This window comes from Protopterus annectens, chromosome 7.part0 (genome assembly GCF_019279795.1).
Source record: "Protopterus annectens isolate FY-2018-M chromosome 7.part0, PAN1.0, whole genome shotgun sequence".
Taxonomy (NCBI): domain Eukaryota; kingdom Metazoa; phylum Chordata; order Ceratodontiformes; family Protopteridae; genus Protopterus; species Protopterus annectens.
The window spans coordinates 1968708827-1968731306 of NC_056739.1; the positions used below are offsets into that span (position 1 = coordinate 1968708827).

Consider the following 22480-nt stretch of genomic DNA (forward strand, 5'->3'; position numbering starts at 1 on the left):
TGTCAGTTTGATTTTGCTTTACATTATTTTGGACGAAGATTTAATTATATAATGTCATTGGAACAACCGACGACTGGAATGTATAAAAAAACGCAAAGACAAAGAAAAAGACAGGCATCCGAGGTCCAAAACCAATGACGAAGCCTCTTCTAGGCCAGTCACCGGTTCGCCGGTTCTCAGTGAGGTGCTTTCGCAGCCCCTGACACCCGCTACCTCAGAGCCACAGGCCCTAACCGACAGCCATGTGGAGGCAACGAGGCTTGTGGAAACTTAAGGTATTGGGCCTACAGAAACTATACCCTCAGATAGGTCCAGAGCCGCTGAGCAGGCACCGGCTTCTAAGGGTGTTTTCAGACCTTCACAGCTTACAATTAAGGCTACTACAGCAGCAAAGGCAAAGTCAAAAACACCATTAAAGACAAGGAAACAAGTGCAGCATTCTCCAGAGCAGTCAGCCATGCCAAAGAAACAGATGTTTAAAATGGCCAAAGACCTTATTACTTTAATCAGGTGTTCCCATCCCCCTCCTGCCAAAAGGCCTAGGCAAGATACTGATTATGATTCCTCTGATCAAGTTTCCACTTCCTCTGATTCTTCTTCTGATCAGGGCTATTCCCTCCCTCCCTATGAGGACTCTGATGCTGAAGAGTCCATTCCTTCAGCTTCACCGCCTGAGGATTATTCTTTTGGGGAAACCCTGCACACCATGAGGGAGCATTTCCACTGGGAGAGCCAGGATTACTCAGAATCCAAGAAAAGGCTCAGAGATTTCCTTTTATTGCCTCAGCACAGGCTCCTGGCTATCCCTCCTGTGCTTGATATTGTAGATGATGTTTTTTTCTGAATCCAGTCTGTCTCCAGACTCTTTACCCCCTGCTCCAGTAAAACCAGACAGATACTACAGGGTCCCTGACTCTCATAAATTTCTTTATAAAACCCTGCTGCAGACCCAGAAACAATTTCTCAGGGTCCTAAAGGGGTTAAAGCTTCCACTGCCAAAAATCCTGTCCCCTCAGATAGGGATTCCAGAGCTCTGGACAGATGGGTGAAAAAAGTTTACACTTCTGTTACTTTAGCTGTTAGAGCTTTAAACTGTCAGTTTCACATGCTTAAATATCAACAGTATCTCATGTCATTGTTAAAGCAGAAAATGGTTACAAGTATAGAAAGTCCTGACAGTAAAGAAAGGCAGGATTTATTGCATGCAGTTGAACAAGTGGGAAAGCATACTCTGCAATGTGGTTTTGATTCATTAGAGGATTCTTGTAGAGCCGCAGTTACAGGCTCAGTAATTCAAAGGTATGCTTGGTTAAAAGAGCAAAGTTTACCTAACCATGTTAATGTAAAATTATTCGATGCTCCACTACAGCATGATACTTTGTTTGGTGTTAAGGCAGAAGAGGTGTTAAAGAAAATGGAGGATAAAGCAAAGTCAATGCAAACGGTAAAGATTTCTTACAGGTTCAACCACCTAGATTTAGCAGAAACTGGCCTTCGAAAAATTGGTCCTTTCCAGTGTCAGATAGGCCACAAAGAGGTAGAGACAGACGCCCAAGAGGCAGATCTCAGCCCCAAGGCTCCTACAGACCTAAACAATGGGGTGCTTCAGCCCCCAAAGGAGGAGAAGACAAATCACAACCTTATAGAAAACAGTCACAATGACTTCCCTCTGCAAATGCCAAGCTCTTATCAGTTGACAGCACCCTAGGGGGAAAGCTAGCATTTTTTTTCAAAAAATTGGCACTTGATCACCCAAGACCAATGGGTGCTGAATATAGTTTCCCAGGGATACAGGTTCCACTTCCACACCCTTCCAAAACCAAAAGGTATGCCAAACCTGTCACAAAACCAATGGGCAGAGGCACAAAAACAGATTGCTGCTCTTATGGATATGGGAGCTTTTCAAAAAGTTCCACAAGATGAACAGGGGCAAAGATTTTACTCAAGACCTTTCTTAGTACCCAGAAAAGACAAAGCCTGGAGACCAATACTAGACCTGTCAATCCTAAATACTTTCCTGGATTTTCCAAAATTCAAAATGTTAACACTTCAACAACTTCTGCCCATGCTGGGCAAGGAGGTTTGGCTAGTTACTTTGGATTTCAAGGAGGCATACCTGCACATCCCAATCAGACAATCATGCAGAAGATACCTCAGATTTATAGCAGGCTCAATGTATTACCAATTCTCTGCACTGCCCTTTGGCTTATCTACTGCGCCCAGGGTCTTCACAAAATGCCTGGCACCAGTAATTGCATTTTGCAGACAAAAAGGAATTCAAATATATCCCTACTTGGATGACTGCCTTATTCAAGCAAAGAGCAAGGACATTCTTCTAAAGCACCTGGCATTTGTAAAAAGATTGCTAACTTGCCTAGGGTACACAGTAAACAAAAAGAAATCAAAACTAGCGTCCTCTCAAGAGATAATATTTCTGGGTTCAAGCTTAAATACAACTGCCCAGATGGCTTATCTCACGCCAGACAAACAAAGGCAACTGACTCATTACTTTCAAATGATGGCAACAAAGACCCAGCTCCCTGCAAGAAAAATTCTGCAGGCCCTGGGTTTCATGGCATCCTGCATTCTACTAATACCATATGCAAAACTGCATATGAGGAAACTACAATGGTATCTAAAAAGTGTTTTGACTTAGCATTGTCTTAGCCTAGAAACAATCATAACCTTGATTCCTTGCCTACAACAGGAGTTTTGATGATGGTCCCAGGCCTGTCACCACAACAAGGGACAGCCTTTCACCTTACCTACAGCCAGGCAGACAATAACAACAGATGCATCGGGTTATGCCTGGGGAGCACATATGGCAGGAAAATGTATTCAGGGCACATGGCACAAGGAGCAAATGCATCTTCACATCAATCAAAAAGAGATGCTAGCTGTACAGAATGCCCTGACTGCCTTTAAGGACCTAATACATCCAGGACAACTACTAATAAAGACCGACAATACCACAGTTATGTGGTACATAAACAAGTAAGGGGGCACACATTCCTACCCCCTATGCAGACAAACCATGACTTTGTGGAACACAGCACTGACCTACCAGGTACATCTGCAAGCACAATTCCTGCCAGGAACAAAAAATACACTGGCAGACAAACTAAGCAGAAATCTCATGGATCCTCATGAATGGAAGCTAAATCCACAAGTGTTCAACATGATAACAAGGAAATGGGGACGCCCAGACATAGATCTTTTTGCCTCCCCTCACAATTACCAAATACAAAAATTTTGCACAAGGACTTATCACTCTCAAGCATGGAAAGTGGATACTCTATCATTCAGCTGGAAAAACCTGACAGTCTATGCCTTCCCTCCGATGCCTCTTCACACCAAGGTGCTTCTAAAAGTCAGACAAGAGAGGCCAAAAATGATACTGATTGCACCAGACTGGCCACGCCAGCACTGGTGCCCAATCCTAAAAACTCAAATCACTCATCTTCTGACACAGCAAAACAATCAGATTCTGCACAGTCAACTCAGAACCTTAAACCTGGCAGCATGGCAGATAATGTAGCCACTCAGAATGCACCTCTCTCTAAAGCTGTTATGGATGTAATTTTGGAAGCCAGGAGACCCAGCACTAAGAAATCTTATGCAGAAAAATGGAAGAGATTCTGTGTTTGTAACCAGGCACAAGGGCTCGACCCACTGGTCCCTAATATACCTCAGATTTTGCAATACCTGACTGAGATGTTGGACAAAGGCCTATCCTTTTCATCTATTAAAATCCATGCCTCTGCCATTTCAGCTCATTACAATTCGGATCCTCCTATTTTTCTCATGCTCTACTATGACAGTACCTCAGAGGGGCAAAGAATATAAGACCCCCTAGGAGAGCACCAGTACCTACTTGGGACCTCAATTTTGTTTTAGAAAAACAAACACTGCCTCCATTTGAACCAGCCAGCACAGCTGATCTAAAATTCTTGTCATGGAAAACTGCTGTGCTCCTAGCAATAACTTCAGCAAGAAGAGTTTCAGAGTTACAGGCATTGATGGCCGTGGAACCTTTCCTCATTTTTCATCAGGGCAGGGTTTCTCTTAGGACAAATCCAACATTCATGCCAAAAGTGGTCTCCAATGTGGCCTTAAACCAAACCATTCATTTACCTACTTTCTACCCAAATCCCCAGAATAAAGGGGAAAGATTTCTGCACGTTTTGGATATACACAGGCAGCTACGTTTTTACTTGGACAAAACAAAAGCTTTCAGAAAAACTGAGCAACTGTTTGTAGCTTATACTGCAGGATCACAAGAAAAGCTTATTACAAAGCAGACAATCTCCAAATGGATAGGACACTGCATCCACTTCTGTTATGCACAACATGGCAAATCAGTGCCTAAGGGCATTAGGCCTCATTCTACCAGAGCAGCAGCCACTTCAGCAGCTTTCCTCAGAGGAGTACCAACCAAAGACATATTAGAAGCCGCAACCTGGAGCTCAGTGCAGACTTTTACCAAGTACTACCACCTACCTCTCTACTCCAGATCCAGAGCAGGCTTTACGACTGCTGTTCTGCAGGGCTTGTTAGCCTCACCAAATACAATCTAGACCCAGCCATCCAACCTCAGCTTTGGGGTTCTACCCATGTGTAATGACTGCAACAGTGAAACACGATGAACATAGTACAGTTGTGTACCTACCATAAATGTAGATGTTTGAGTGTATTCACTATTGCAGTCCAGGTTACCCACCCACCATCCCCCTCTTTGCTGGGACTCTTGTGTACTTCTCAACTCTATACAACCTATGTGGTATATTTGCTTGTAGATGAAGTAAATGTTTATAGTAATATATGCTTGGTTGTTTGGCATATTTTTATCTTCTCAGCCTTCCTATCTGGGGGCACCTGACATCTGTGGCAAGAAAAACTGAAGAAAGTGGCGTTGGTTGCAACTTTTATACCCCTGGCGCACTGACGTCAGGGAAGACGCGACAGCAACTGACGCCAGACCAAGACTTTGGAACTCGGGCCGAATGTGGGTCGCCTGCCAGCAGGATAACCCGAGTGTAATGACTGCAACAGTGAATACACTCGAACATCTACATTTATGGTAGGTACACAACTGTACTTTCCTAGTTCCCTAATAATGAAGATGAAGCTGAGTGAGGAATGCTTTGCAGATTTCATGTTTCTAGACTGTATCAGTCATTTTGCCATTTTCTTTCAGTCCACAAGTCATGAATTTCAAACTAACTCTGTCATCTATATAAACAGCACTGTTTGCAAACCACTTAGACACCTGGTTTTGACATTTAAATACAGTGCTTAAGTAGGATTTACATTGTCTTCAAACAAACTAATGCAGGATAAATCCTGAGACATGACTGAAGATCTGGAGCATCTGTTTTTAGTTAGGATTTATAGAGAAAAAAATGGGCATTCGTATGATAAAATGACTAAGTTATGGCTGTTAAAACTGAGATCAGGTAAATGGTAATAACCTTAAACCATGTGGACTAATTCTGAGGCAAATTTATAATGTATTCTGGTAAGCACCCCTTCACTAGGAAATATTAATAACTGACTTGGATAACACAGTGGTCCTGGACTTGTGAAGCTAATGCACTTTGCACATTCATGTATGTGTTAGCATACATGTTGTAACAGTCTGACAGGATAATAGAACTGCAAGTAAATTCTGAACAGTTACCAGGAAAGAGGAACATGCTTCAGCTCTCATCTTCCTTGTGTTCATACTCCCACTGTAACTAATGTATGTACAAAAAGTAAGGAAAGATTACCACTAAACAAGAATCTAATGTACAGTCAGCCGAATCTCCTTATACTAAAGTCAAAACTAAATATACCAGCCGTAAGGTCATTGCAACTCAGAGAAGGTTGTATGTAGTATAGAAATGGAGACAAGGGATGGAATTCACGAACACTGTGCCACATGGAATAGAGCTGGTATGCACTAGAATGGTGAACCAAAGCTCTTAGTAAACAGCTATGGAATGGAGTGAGACTTTAAGCAATCTGTTCCCATTTTGTAGCCATACCTCTCAACTGTCCAGATTTTTGCAGAATGTCCAGATTTTTGCCTCATATTTTTGGTCTGTTCCTCATACAATTTGTGATTTCCTGGATTTTGTGTCAGATCAGTGAGGATTGAATTCACTAAATAATGACAGGCATTTGAGTTCCAGACTTCATATCCTTCAGAAAATGCATTGTTACAAAAGGCCCTTTATTCTAACAACTTTCTAAGTTTATAAGAGCAATAAAAAAAAAAATATCTGCTTTTACTGTATTTGTGTTTCTTCCTACTTTATTTTGCTTTTGCGTCATCTTAAAAGTACTCAATTGTATTTATTACTGCTTGGTGTAACTCATTCTAAGCCTTTTAGTTTAAGCACTTGGGCTTCAGACCAGTTGTTTTACATTAAGAAGGTTTGTGGTCTGTACTGTAGTGGCAGAACAGGTAGCTTACATCCTTCTAAGTTGGAAACTGCTGATTATGGGCTCAGTGTCTGTTATTCTAAAAGTGTATTAATTCTGATTTAAGCACTTGGGCTTCAGGCCAGTTATTTTACATTAAGAGGGTTCGTGGTCTGCACTCTTGTGGGAGGAGAGGCTGGACTCTGCCCTAAGCTGGGAATTCCTGGTTAAAGGCTTATAGTGCCTGCATATTTGAACTGCTTCTTACTGAAATTGGTACGCCTTGTTTGCTGTAGCATAGACTAGATACAGGCCTGTTGAATCTAGCTTTGTTTGTATAACTTGAGCACTAATCCAGGCATTCTTTAAAGTATTCAATTGTATATATTACTACTTGGTAGTAACTTGATTAAAGTGTAGCTATCATTCTAAGTCTTTTGGATTCTTGGGCTTCAGACCAGTTGTTTTACATTAGGAAGGTTTGTGGCCTGCACTGTGGTGGCAGGACAGGTAGCTTACATCCTTTTAAGCTGGGAACTGCTGATTGAGGGCTCAGTGTCTGTTATTCTAAAAGTGTATTAATTCTGGTTTAAGCACTTGGGCTTCAGGCCAGTTATTTTACATTAAGAGGGTTCGTGGTCTGCACTCTTGTGGGAGGAGAGGCTAGACTCTGCCCTTCTGAGCTGGGAATTTCTGGTTAAAGGCTTATAGTGCCTGCATGTTTGAACTGCTTCTTACTGAAATTGGTACACCTTGTTTGCTGTAGCATAGACTAGATCCAGGCCTGCTGAATCTAGCTTTGTTTGCATAACTTGAGCACTAATCCAGGCATTCTTTAAAGTATTCAATTGTATTTATTACTGCTTGTTAGTAACTTGATTAAAGTGTAGCTATCATTCTAAGTCTTTTGGATTAAGCACTTGGGCTTCAGACCAGTTGTTTTACATTAGGAAGGTTTGTGGCCTGCACTGTGGTGGCAGGACAGGTAGCTTACATCCTTCTAAGTTGGGAACTGCTGATTGAGGGCTCAGTGTCTGTTATTCTAAAAGTGTATTAGTTCTGGTTTAAGCACTTGGGCTTCAGGCCAGTTATTTTACATTAAGAAGGTTCATGGCCTGCACTCTTGTGGGAGGAGAGGCTGGACTCTGCCCTTCTGAGCTGGGAATTTCTGGTTAAAGGCTTATAGGGCCTGCATATTTGAACTGTTTCTTACTGAAATTGGTACACCTTGTTTGCTGTAGCATAGACTAGATCCAGGCCTGCTGAATCTAGCTTTGTTTGTATGCTTGTTGTTTGTTTGTTTGTTATTTCCCTGAAATGCTAATTCCACCTAAAATGCGGTTTTTCAGTGCTTCTGTGGATCCCTAGTGATATCTGCATTGCTTACTGTACTTATTTCCTTGTTTCACTTGAAAAAAAGTTACTGTTTGTCGTTTTTGCATTTAAGTTACCTGCAACACATTGCATTTAAGTTCCCTGGCACTTGCTCACTAAAGCAATTATATAATTCAGCAGTACCTTGTTCCCCATTGGCCCTTTTTTAATTTATAAAGGAATTCCCAATACTATTCTAGCATGTCCAAAGGTCAGTTGTCAATCTCCTCTCCGGTCCAGCTGGTGAATCTGGGAATCTTGAGGCAATGTTACAACTGCCTCATGCACACAGACAACCCTCTCCTCCTCCCAACAAATTCCAACATATGTGAGAGATGCAACCATATAGCCAAACTGGAGGCTAAGCTCTCTCAACTCAGTACTGGCATAACCAGTCAGAAGGAGAAGGAAACCGCACTCACTACAATTCCAGTCTCACATAGACCTACCACGACAGCAAACCAAACAAATAAACACACAAAAACATACTGGAAGCTCTAAATAAAAATCTGCCTAAGCAGCAGAGACCTCCAAAGCAGACACCCAAGCAACCGCTACCCCAAAACAAAACACATGCAAGACATAGCTCACAAAGCCAGTGTGCTGAACAGTCACAGCCCTTAAGGCTAAACAACACACCTGATACACTTGTAATAGGTGACTCTATCATCAGGCACACTGACGTCCTGCTCACCAGGCTGAACAAGGAGAAGGTCATGGTGAGCTGCCTGTCGGGTGCTAGGATCCGCCACATAACACAAGCACTCAGGTCACTCCAAGGCAAGTATAAATATGACTCAGTCATTGTCCATGCTGGTGTGAATGACTTGAGATGTACCTCCCTGGACTACATGAAAAGAGACATAGAGGAGCTCTCTGAGCATGTAGCCCAGGCTGGTATGACCCTGACCTTGAGTAGCATCTTACCCTCACCAAGAATGATGCCACAATATGAAGACAAGATGATCAATTTCAACAATTGGCTTAAGTATTGGTGTCATTCAAAGGGGAATCCAATGCCTGTCAGCCCGGGATGACATGCTCGACAAGCCACGATGCTTCGCTAGGGACAGCTTGCACCTATCACCCCTGGGCTTTCAGATATTGGCAAAGGCTCTTGCTACCCCCATAGTGCCTTTTTTAGGCAAGGCTCAAAAGACAAACCCACCTCCATAGGTATCACAAGGGATAAGAAACTAAGAGTAGTGCTACTCAACGCCAGAAGTCTAAACCTCATGATGCACGCACTTGAAACTCTCCTTAGCATGGAGAGCATCGATATATGTGCAGTAACAGAAACCTGGTTCAAGACTCCCGAGAGCACCCCAGCACTACCAGGTTATACCTCATACCATGCTTTTCGGCCCCAAAACTTGGACCAAACCACAAAAGGAGGGGGAGTATCAATATTCGTCAAAGATACCCACACCTCCAGGTTGGTGGCACAGCACGAAGCATCAGAGACTATCCATGTGCAACTGACAGTGGGTAAAACTGCCTTCCAGTTTATAGCCTGCTACAGACCACCCTCCCAAACCCAGGAACCCCACTCGGCCTTCCTGAGAACACTGGAAAATATGAAGGTCTCTCCAAACACCATTATATTGGGCGACTAACTACCCAAACATAGACTGGGAGCATTACTCTAGCTCCAACACCCTAGTCCAAAGGTTCCTAGAATTTATAAACTCAAATGCTATGGAACAACTTGTTACCACTACCACAAGAGGGGAAAACATACTGGAACTGATCATCACCAACATGGGGACTCTATTCTCCATACCAGAAGTGTATCCCTCACTGGTAAGATCAGACCATAAGCTAATCTCACTGGATATTCACATCCTAACCCCACCCCCTGCCCAGAAAACCACAGTGAAAAACTTCTCTAAAGCAAATTTCACACTCCTCAAAACTGAGGTGGAATCCTTCAAAGCCCCCGGGGCCTGTGGAAAATATGGCCCAGACTGCAGAATCCTTTATAAATGCATTCTATGAACACCTTCAGGAATGCATGGATCATGCAGTCCCAAATAAAACCCTAGCCTCCAAAGGCAGACATCCTGTCCGGTGGACACCAGCCATAAACAAACTATACAATAGAAGGAGGGAGCTACTACATGATAGAGCAAAATCCCAAAAAGGGAAGGCATCTCTGATCAGTATTAGCAAAAAACTACGGGCACTCATAAAATCGTCTTAAGGCCAGCTTCGAGAGAAAAATTGCATAGGACACTAAGGATAATCACAAGGCTTTCTTTAGTTATGTTAGGAACCTGGGTGGGAATTCCCAGATATGCTCAGAATTAGTCCAAAATGACAAAAAATACACCGAACCCACAGACATTGCCAACATCCTAGCTGACAGGTTCGGCGCAAACTCACCCCTCCCCACCAAAAGGGCAAATAGCTATCCCAGCAGAGTGCTGCCCCCCTGACATCCCAGATGCTCAGGTAAGAGCCGTCCTCTCCAAAGCAAAAAACACAGCATCAATGGGACCAGACGGTGTCCCGGGCTGCATCCTACATGAACTCCAAAAAGAGCTAAACCCAAACATAAAACTACTGTTCAATTTCAGCCTTACTACAGGTTATGTACCCAAAGAGTGGTGTACAGCAACAGTGGTCCCTCTCCACAAAGGTGGTGCCTCAACGGTTCCTGGAAACTATCGCCCCATAAGCCTGACTAGCTTGGTCTGCAAAGCTATGGAAAGGATCATCATGGACCTCATAAATAAAGATATTGGGGACCTACAGACACTGGATCCTACCCAGTTCAGTTTTGTTAAAGGCAGATCCTCCCTCTTAAACCTGGTCCATTTCTTTGAAACAGTCACCAAGGCCATTGACGAGGGGAAGGTGGTCCACACAGCCTACCTGGACCTCGCAAAAGCCTTCAATACAATACCCCACTCGGGCATTATATATAAGCTCACCAGCTTAAATATAAACCCCTATGTCACTAGATGGGTTGCAAACTGGCTCAAGGACAGAACCCACATGGTTAGAATTGCTGGAGCCATGTCAGACTCCAAACCAGTTACAAGTGGCATCCCACAAGGCTTAGTCCTGGGACCTCTCTTGTTCGGTATATATTTCTCGGAGGTACAGGCCAACACGGAAGGACTGTGGCTGACCAAGTTCGCAGATGACTGCAAACTAGGCGCCATAATCGACTCTCCAGCCGACACAAGCATCCTCCAAAAGGGCCTCATAGAAACAGACAACTGGTGCCAGAGCCATGGCCTTAAGCTAAATGCCAAAAAGTGTATAGTCATCCCATTTGGCAAAAACAAAGTGCCCACAAATTACCACATAGGTGGTAATCCATTAAGTACGGAAGAAGTAATTAAGGACCTGGGGACCCAAGTTGATAGCAAGCTCTCATTTGACAACCACGTGGCCAAAGTGGTTAGAAAAACATTTTATATAGCCCACCTAATCATAAAGGGATTCACATCTAGATCAGGGGAGGTCATCGTGCCTCTTTACTCATCCCTCATCACGCCCATAATTGAGTACAATGCTTTTGGGATGTACCTTACCAGATACCTGCAGCAACTGGAAAGACCCCAAAAGTACCTCACCAAGAGGATCAAAGGGCTCAAACAGATGCTATATGCTGCCCGGTTAAAGAAACTCCAGCTCTACTCAGTGGCATACCTCCTGCTCAGAGGCAATCTTTGCCTGACGTATAAAGCCATGTCCAACCTGGAATTAATGGACATGCTGCACCTCAGAAAATCCAAATCCCATCAAGCTACTCGCTCGAGAGACTTGAACCTCAGCACTGAAATAAATAGGACATGCTGGAGGGACAGATTCATAACCCAGAAGCTCACTTCACTCTGGAATAAAATCCCAGTCCATGTTAGGCAGAGTCCCTCATTGACTCTCTTCAAGAGGAATCTTGATGAGTGGATGGGGGATCGTAGGTTTACCCCGGGTATCACTTCTGTGTCACTGTTAGACAGAGGCAGAGTATACTAACCTCGAAAAAGGGCATAGCAAAATTAATTTAAAATGGGTGGCGAAAGCCAAACACACTCTGGCTAGGCTTATAAATGCCTTAGGGCAGATACCCTAGTATGAACCTATGAACCTAATATTTAAAAGTTGTCTCTATTTTGGGGGCTTTGCCCCTCCATTATTATTGGCTTTGTTCAGATGTTTTTTGCTAAGACATTGAGAGACATTCTCCATGCACAGAACATGTAGTCAAAGGATTCCCACCCCAAAGGTAAGACATGATGAGGAAACCTTACATAAAGCACATATGAGCTGGTCCAAACCACTCACGTTATGCGAGTAGAACCACATACCTAAAGTCAGTGTAGCACACATCAGTGCATCAAGCCCCTTCACTGCTGATGTTTACCCTGCTCATACAGCTGAACAGTAATATCAGTGCAGAGATAAAAGAAACTCCTCTTCACAGTATGAAAAAACTCTACTGGCAGATGAGCTCCCTGTGGTGCAGACAAATCTACAACCATACTTCTCCCCACTTTCTGATAGCTAAACTCCCACCAGTGCAGGGGTGTAGCCAGGATTTTCAAATTTGTACTGACAGCTCTCAAACTGCTACCCCCCTCCCCAGCCAAGCTACGGCCACTCTCATAATTCACGGTTCGCTCTTTTAATGTCGATGAAGAGGCATTCGCTGTAATGCCTCTTCAGTAATATAATATAAATTCACTCAAACTTGGTTCCTTGAATTGAAAATTAACCTGAAATGTCAGTTCTTTGAAAAATGCAGCATGGTAGTTGGGGTAGAGACTTTATGCTTTTGTTTTCTGTAACTAAGGTACAAGTTTTGAGCTTGAGTAAATTACTAACCACCTGCTACCACTAACTAGGATGTTTCATTCACACACACACACACACACACACACACACACACACACACACCCCTACCTACCCTCTTAGTGCAAGAAATATGGACAAATCCTAAAATAAACAGGGACAGATATTAAATAATGTTCTTGTGAACTTAGAAAGTTGCTAGAACAGGATTTGTGCTAGTATGAATTTTTCCAAAGGACATGAAGTCTGAAGCTCAAATGTCTGTCATTTAGCAACTTCAGCCTTCAATGATTTTCTAGAAAAATCACAAAATTTATGAGGAACAGACAAAAAATATGGGGCAAAAATCTGGACATTCTGCAAAATGTGGACAGTTGAGAGGTATACTACCTACCACACACACAACCTCTCAACCTCTTACAGCAACAAACTCATAAATAAAACTGAGGCAAAGGCCCAAAAATAAGGACATTTTTTAAATATTGCTCTTATAAACTTAGAAAGATAATAGAATAGTAGTAGGTCTTGCATCAGTAGGAATTTTCTGAAAGGTATGAAATCTGAAACTGAAATGTCTGCATTATTTTCTAACTTCAGTCTTTAACAATTTGCCACTAATTTGCCAGAAAACTGCAATTTTATGAAAACGGACCAAAAATGTGATGCAAAATATAAAATTGCCAGACAATACAGCTGGGAACCTGTCAAAGGAGGGACACCATTTTAATATGAGCACAGTTAACTTAGAGCAGCTGACAAAATTAGAGAATCTACATGCATTTCTGAAATAAAAGTAATGTATAACTCTGGTCATTACAGTTATTTATAAAAGTAAAGTAAACCCTCTATGTTTTCTTCCAAAATTGCTATTTTGTGGAGGGATCATTAGGGTAAGAGCTACATTTTGAGCCAAAATCAGGGACAGTTGAAGTTTGGCTATGCCTAATTCTATAAAGCAATTTATTTGCATGTACCTCTCAACCTGTTAATGCAATAAATCTGGACAAGGCCAAATATATTGAGGGAACATATAAACAGTACTAAAATTGCTATTGTATAAACTGGGACAGTTGATAGAACAGGTCTTATTTTAGCATGCATTTTTCTGAAGGTTATAAAGTCTGAAACTAGTGTTATTTAGTGACTTAATTCCTAAATCATTTGCCAGAAAACCACAAACTGAGGAACAAACCAAAAATAAGAAGCAAAAAATCTATTCATTCTTTGAAAATCTGGACAGTTGGGAGGTATAGTTCAGCTGGGGCTGTCTAAGTTTGCCGCCCTTCCCCCTCACAAAACCATGGTCGAAATGGAGCCTCCCTGCAGCCATTCCAATGATCCATTACTTTGCTATTTCACTCCATTTACCATAAACACTAATGTGCATACTGATTTACTACTATGATGATTTGAACTTCATTTGAAAGTTTTATTTTGCATTTTACAGCACAAACACTAAGACATCTGCTAAACAAACTTGGCATTAAAACTTCTCTGCCCTTGAAACTCACATTCATTGAAACATTAAAACACATTCAAAGAAAAATACATTTTACCCGTGGCAGATAAAAATTAATTCTGGGCTGCTTTTAAATCATAGGCCCCTTGCATATGAAACATACGTGTGCTCTTTGATACACCTTCCTATTGCTTTGAACATTTTTCCAGTAAACAATGAAACAAAACTGCCCAATTCAGAACATTTCCATCATAAAAGTCTAGTCAAACTTCTACAGTCCACCATTATCAGTAAATAATATGCACAATCTCTGAAGTAGTAAAAAAAAGTCATCTAAATAATTCCACGTTAAATAAATCTAACCAATGAAGAGGTTGTTGCTAGCAATCACCTTTATATTTCATGACTTCACCGAAAAATAAAGTGTCTGATGCCCCTGAGGAATAAATTGCCTAAATTACATTAATAATAAGCTAGTAATATTGCAATAGGAAATGGATGGCAAACTGATAACAGGCTCATAGTTAGTGTCTTAACTTTCAGTACAGCAGCATTCACCCCTTATGGGAGTAGAACCAACAACCTTCTGCATTAAAAGCAAGTACACAACATTTTGTGCTACTAGCAATGTGAGCTGACTTAGCATAATCAGCACTAAACTTCTCTTCCCTGCAGCTCTCAGCTCCTTGTAAAATCTACACAATACTCAACTACATCTCAACTTCGCAGCACAAGAAGTCTGGAAAAAGCCAAATTTATTGGGGTGGGTCAAAGGGCAAAACAGGAACACATTAAACATTGCTTGTATAATCTTGGAAAGCTGCTAGAATAAAATGCTGTGTTACCATCATACATTTTACTGCCAAGGTCACTGTGCAAAATAGTCAGAACAACATACCACTATGCCAAATCACCTGCTTTGTGAAAGAGAGGAAGACTGAAACTTAAATGGCCATCATTTAATGAATTCAGTTCTCACCATAGCTGTCAACCTCTTAGCACAAAACACCTGGGCAAACCCAGTAATGAGGGAATACAGCCCTCAAACATATTCAGTGAATTCAGTTCTTGCCATAGCTGTCAACCTTAGCACAAAAAACCTGGACAAAGCCAATAACAGGGTATTACAGTCTCAAAAATAAGGACAGATTTCAAATAGTTATAAACTTAAAAAAATTGCTATAAAAAGGTTGTGTTACTATATATTTATTACTAGAATAAAAGTTGTTTTACTATGTCACAAACACAGGGATAAGATGCAGACTCCACACAGAAGGCACCCCAGCCAAGAATCAAACCAGAAAACCTATAGCTGTGAGGCAACAATACTGCCACTGCACCAAATATGTAAGGAAGTAAACATTCAGAAACCTGAAGTCTGAAATTTAAATGCCTGTCAGTTTGTTAATCAGGACAGTCTGACTTGGAACAAAAAAAAAACAATTCTCAGCAGAGGCCCAGGAAAAAATAATGCAGACATGTATTTGTAACATGGGAGGACACAAAAGCAAACCCACACAAACACAGGGAGAAGATACAGACCCCTCACCCCCACAAAGAAGGTACCCCAGCCAAGAACCAAACTCAAGAACCTACAGCTGTGAGGCATCAATGCTACGTTGCTACCACTACACCATCAAATTTCAAGCATTGCAATATTTAAACACCACAGATATGAGGAATAGATCAGATGATCAAATATGAGGCAAAATCTGCAATTTTTTTACAAATGGTGGTGGGTAGGGAATTCAGGTCTTTAACACCTGCTTACAAGGTACAGGGTTCAAGCCTGAGGTATTCCCTACCACACCACCATGAGTAATTACCAGTACATCCCATCCAACCTGGGGCATTTTCACACACACACTCTCCTGTCCTATACCTTTATCCCTTGCCTTCTCAAATAAACTCATGTCTTTAAACTTCCACTCTCTTTCCCCAACTGAGTTGTCAATTTGCTATAATCACTAGCTCCTATTTCCCTAATGAAGATATCATTTTTCTGGCATGCCTCCACATTGTCTGCCACTCCAAAGTTCACTAAGCTAAGCAACAGCCCTAGTTCCTGAGTGCAGCTCAAAAAACTCTCTCCCTAGTGTGAATTGTTCCTTTCATGTTGCCCCGTACTTGTATTCATGCCTTTTTCTACATACATTTCTTTTACTTATCTACTTACTTTTTTATGTCAGTATTATTTACTTATTTTTATTTTTGTGCATGTATACACACACACACACACACACACACACACACACACACACACACACACACACACACACACACACTTGGTTTATGTAGCAATGCATTTCTGCCACAAAGTATTATCACTGACCTGTTAACAAATGCCAGACAAAGACCATATTAAAGGGTAATTAAGAGCAGAAAATAGCTTTGTGTTACTTAGTTTTTCTTAAAATGTCATAATCAGGGTTAAAGGAACACAAAATGCACCAGTATTGCTTTCTCATGTCATATCTGCAGTTTTATTCAGAAATGATAATCACTTTACAGTTAGTGTGGTTCACATACTGAACATACACATACAATAAGACTACTTTTCTGCCTCAATCTTAACAGAAGTTAAAAACACAACACTGAAAGGATAGGATAATATGGTTTATACTTTCAAATGTTGAACTCTAACTATAGCTGAGAAAAAAACCTGCAATGTCAGCAAATATCTATCACAGTGCAGTTAACTAGTCTGTCAGATACGAGAATCTAAATTTAAAATTAACATATGTAAATACTTGTATATCAGGAAAGTAAAAGCGATCCAGTTCTTAATGAGTACTTGAATTAGTAATTAAAGGAAAAGTATGCCCAGATCTGTGGCATATAGTGATAACTCCCTGACTAGACAATCCAAACAAACTGAGTTTGAGTAGCTCCTTGAATGCTAGAAGAGCCAGGTGGGTGGCTGGGAGTGACAGGTCTTTGCTGGCTCATCCAGTCTAGTGGGAAAGATGACTCAAGTTGGCTGGAATGCAAGGACAAGCATAAGCTTGTTTTTAGTTGATGACTAGGGAGTTGTCTTCACACACACACACACACACACACACACACACACACACACACACACACAATTACTCACCAACCCTCGGTTGCAAGACCCTTGAAGTGAGACCAACATCCTCCCGCTCGACCTTCGGTCCTTGAAGTGAGACCAACATCCTCCCGACCAACATAACGTATACATCCTCCCGCTCAAAATGCATTTGAACCGGCGGCCGGAAATACATGCGCGCAGTGAGCTCCATTCCGACTGGCTGCCCTGATGAGCTGACGTCATCGTGCAGTAAAGCGCGAAAATGTGAACATTTAAAAAGCTACCCCCCTTCTAAATAAGTTGTACTGAATTCAGTACACTGCGTATGCCTCCTGACGTCCCTGCACCAGTGGGAGCTCTGTCAGCATTCGATACCCTGATTTCCATATTATGGTAGTGACCCTAGCTCTGCTGACATGTCTAATGAACAGAAAAGTTTTATGAGTTGCTGTGTGATCAGACAGTAGAGCAGAGCACAACAGGGAACAGCCAATTAGCAAAGTGTGTCAGAGGTATGATATCTTACTACGTAGTTATTCCATGCAGTGCTGAGTAGTGTTATCATGTTACACAGCTACTGAGTACATAACACCAACGCTCATAGTGCATCAGTGTGTTCTGTGTATGCCTGTGCACCATTCATAGGAGATGGTATTCTCAAGTATGCAGCTTATCACTACTACTATCCATATCTATGAATACCGATACTGAAAAGCAGTGTACTAAATAAAATGCACAGAATATGTTTATTCCAACTCAGCACTATGCTTATGAATATCTCAGGAAAGGCTTCACTTTGTTTTATTAAAATCTAGATTGGCAAATTGGTTCCTATAAACCAGGACTTAGCCATCTGTGATTTAGTACATTGTTACATTCTATTGGTGTTCATGGACAGTCCTAATGATTCAATGACAGATACAACAGTCCTCACATATATAATGCCACTTCTTGCGTACATGGAATTTTTGCTATACTTTTCATCTGGGTTACATTTGAAGTAATATTTTGCTTTCACTTCCTTTTCTTCACTAACTTCTAAAATATGTTAATTTTGTACAAGGTGTAGGTCATAGGTTCATATTAGGCTAACTGCCCTTATGGGCCATTAAGTCAAGCCAGTTTCTTCTTGGTGAGGATCAAACCTTGTACCATTTGTCTATGTGGTAAACACCTTAGCCATTATGTCAACGCCAATATACTGAAGTGTAAGACCTGTTGGCTATATTAGTGCACTTGTGCTGATGCTATTAGCTCAAGATCTTTTTCTACATGATTGTTTTCACTGACAATTTAATGTATCTTTTGCAGGTAACAATAGATGAACTGGAAGATGAGAAGCAAGCTCTTTCTGCAGACCTTACACTGCACTTAAAGAAGCAACAGGAGCTCATGCAGGTGAAAATGGGCCTGAATCTAGAGGTTGCAGCCTATAGGTAAGTGTGCACCACATCAAAAGCTTCGTGCTTTATTGGATTCTCTTCAACAGGAAATGGTATTAGAGTAAAATGTTTATTTCAGTCATTGTATTGGGGTATGCTATTACAGAAATTAATGAGCTATGCATAAAGAAACCCATTAGTGAGGATGAATGAAAAATAAAATTTGTTGTGAAAATTAACACTTTTATAATAAATAGAAGACAGCAAAGTTTGAGATATTAGTACAACAGACTATTTTATATTTGTTTAAACAGACATATCTGCATTCATGGTTAGTTCTGATATGATGAGAGCACTTTTGCAGAACCACGTAAGAGTTGTCACTGGAAATTAGTCTATAATGAAGCCATCTGTGCAATAAAGCATGCAAGAACAGTTAACAACATTAGTATCCCTCCATTGCAGAGCTGTCCACATAGCGTGTTTGCCTAAGGAGAATAATGCCTAGCTTCAGTAGCCATGTGTCTCACTTAGTCATTAACCCAGCTGGATCTCAGTATGTTTGCACAGATAATTTATTCATGCCCGTTGTTTCTTTTTTGTTTATTTGCAGTTAACACCCATTGCTCCTTATGGCATCATCCCAACTTTTCTTAAGGGAGGGATAGCTTTCATAACAAAATAACGTGCCAATTAGGAATAGGCAGTGGAAGAAAGGGCAGCGTATAAGTAAACAAAATGACACAAAGACTATTGATCTAAGATGTCCTGCAGTAGAAATGTCAATCACTGTTTGTGAGAGGTGTATGTTATGTGGCATGGTTGTAAAATGTCATGACGGAAGAGAAAAAATACATTGTCGCTGTTCATGTGCAGTACACTGTGCTGGAGATATTGCCAGCTATTTTGTAGCAATTAGGAAATACACAGTATTTCCCCACATATTTAAATATTTCCAAAACCAAATGACTTACAAACTTCTGCATATGTAATTTTAGATTACATTAAAGCAAATTGTCAGTGATATTTACATTATAAGTTGCATGTCATGAGCAATAGTCAATTTTATTTATGTTGTTAATTATACAAGTACGCATACTTTTTCACAATTCTGTAAATATGTCAATTAACAAGCAGTAGTCAGAAAGGAATTTCTTGCATTTGAAAACTTGAGTCTACCTGAGTTAAATTGTGCTGATGTTATATTTCTAGGATGTACAGTTTCCAATTTATGAAAAGTTATGCAAATGGATTTGGTATACATTATAATATACTGCTGTATTAATGTAAAGACTGAGAATTTATAGGCTAAGATGACTGTAAAGACATGACTGTTTGTACCTTTTAAAGGGCAGTTACTGTTTACAAAGTATTTACTTTTTTTGGCTTACACTTTCATTTTTCAGAAAATGCTCTGGAATGCAAGGATGTATGTAGGCTACTTCAGGTGGGACATTTCATATATTAGGGGTTTTAACAAGTTAAGAATTTCAGTATGATTCCCTTATTCCTGTAGGCATTGTACTATTATGTACACAAAGTTCACAGATGATTGCAAGTTGTGAGCCATTATTAACTCTGCAAGTGATGTTGACATCGTACAGAAAGGCCTCAATGAGACCAACAACTGGTGTCAGAACTATGCCCTTAAGCTTAATGCCAAAAAATGTGTCGTCATCCCCTTTGGGAAGAACCCAGTTCCCATGAATTACCACATCGATGGTAGTTCACTGAACACAGAAGGTGTTATAAAAGATCTGGGAACACGGGTTGACAGCAACCTCTCTTTTGACCACCACATTGCCACTGTGGTCCGAAAGTCCTTCTATGTGGCACATCTCATTACTAAGAGTTTTGCATCCAGGAAGAAAGAGGTCACTGTCTCCCCCATTAGGCCAGTCATTGAGTACAATGCCCCATTTGGCATGTACCTCACTAGACACCTGCAACAACTGGAGAGGCCACAAAAGTACCTCACAAAGAGGATCCTAGGCCTTAAACACTTGTCCTATATGGACAGACTCAAAAGACTCCAACTATTCTCTGTCTCATATCACCTACTTAGAGGCAATCTCTGCTTGACTTACAAAGCCATGTCTGACCCAGCTCTGTTAGAAATGCTACATTGAAAGAAATCCCAATCCCTCTGCATCACAGGCTACAGAGACCTCAACCTCATTACCACAATCAACAGAACGTGCTGGAGGGACAGATTCACAACCCAGAGACTGCCCATGCTATGGAATAGACTTCCCATACATGTCAAACAGAGCACCTCACTGGCCCTCTTCAAAAGAAATCTTGAAGAGTGGATGGGAAATAGAAAATTCACCCCGGGGATCACTCCAGTGGCTCTACTCAACAGAGGCACTGGGAACTAAGGTCGGCTAGCACAATGCCAGGGTAATCCTATGGGCTAGGCTGGTAAAGGCTCCAGGGCCATTAGCTTAGTACACAGCTATGAACCTATAACAGGCATATCTCTCAAATGTACAGATTTTCACAGAATGCCCAGACTTTTGCTTCATATTTTTGGTCTAATCCTCATAAAATCTGTTTTTCTGGCAAATCACTGAAGATTGTGTTGCTAAATAATAATAAATAATGACAGCCATTTGAGTTTCAGAGTTCATATCCTTCAGCAAATCATAACAGTGCAAACCTGTTATTCTAGCAACTGTCCAAGTTTATTGGGGCAATATTTAAAATCTGCCCCTATTTTTGGACCTTTGTTCCCCCATTGTTTTTGGCTTGGTCCAGATTTCTTGCTCTGGGAGGTTAAGAGGTATAATAAGTCAAATGTATATCTCATTACCAACTAAATATGTGGGTTACACAATGCCTAAATCATTACTAACTCATATTATTTCTAGATTACACTGCCCTATATCAGCTATGTCAGTCTGTAGAATTTAAATGAAGATCCATAAGGCAGAAAAGCCTAGCTGTCAAACAGACTGCTTTCTAATCATGCCTAGAACATATTTAGCTATGTTTCCGTCTTTACTAAAAACTTCATCTGTACTCCGTTTAGGCTAAATATCTTAACAGCATTTTATCTAAGGTGGAGCAGTTATTTAATTTCAGTGGCTTGATTTGCTGTTGGTAGCATTAAGGAATCACTGAAAAGAATCAGTCTGAAAACAAAGAAAGAGAAATGATAAAGTTCAGAATTTGATAGGCTTATCATGTAATTTATCTTTAGATAGTTGTATAATAATCAGATCTGGCAACTTATGTACCACAGTGTAGGCAGCTATGTAATATGAATCTAATACGGGTGCTTACATTTTAGTAGTTCATGGTACACCTGCTGTCATTTGCATAAAAAAGCAAGTGCTCTAACTCCTACTAGCCAGATCTGAAGGTTTCTATATTACCTTCCCAACACCTAATCCTGTAAACTGAAAATCCCTTCCAGAACCTAAATCTAAACCTAAAATTTGCATCCAGTACCCAGCCCGATCAGTCCCTTATGCTAAAGCTCCACTCCCCTTCCATAACCTTAAAGTCCCTGATCACTCCGTAAATTAAAACTCCAAACTTGTTTTTGCCCCATGCAGAATGTTTCCCATCTTAGCCATGTGCTCTCAGTGTCCCCCTTCAGTATCTCACAATCAAGCCTCACCCAATAACACCCATTTCAACTGTTTTCTCACCAAACTAAGTGACTGGATGTTTATCAACTGAAACTCAGGCGCTACATGTCCAGTTTAGCATTATTGCTAAAGAATGTGCTGTTGTTCCTCTTCAGTATCCCACAATCAAGCCTCACTCCATAACAGCCATTTCAAATGTTTTCCCACCAAACTAAGCAACCGGGTATTTAACAACCGAAACTCGGGTGCTACATGGCCATTGCAACATTATTGCTAAAAAACATGCTGATGTCCCCTTTCAGTATCTCACAATCTAGCCTCACTCCATAACACCCATTTCAACTATTTTCTCACCAAACTAAGTGACAGGGTGTTTAACAACCAAAGCTTGATTGCTACATGG

General features: G+C 41.0%; 1 protein-coding gene across 1 annotated transcript in view; it reads left to right on the top strand.

Moving 5' to 3' along the window:
• Window positions 1-22480, top strand: part of SYNM (synemin) — a 256742-nt gene that overhangs the window by 98733 nt on the left and 135529 nt on the right. Inside the window, exon 2 of the mRNA XM_044078385.1 lies at window positions 18408-18532. Coding sequence (XP_043934320.1) covers window positions 18408-18532 — 125 coding nt within the window. The remainder of the gene's footprint in view (window positions 1-18407; window positions 18533-22480) is intronic.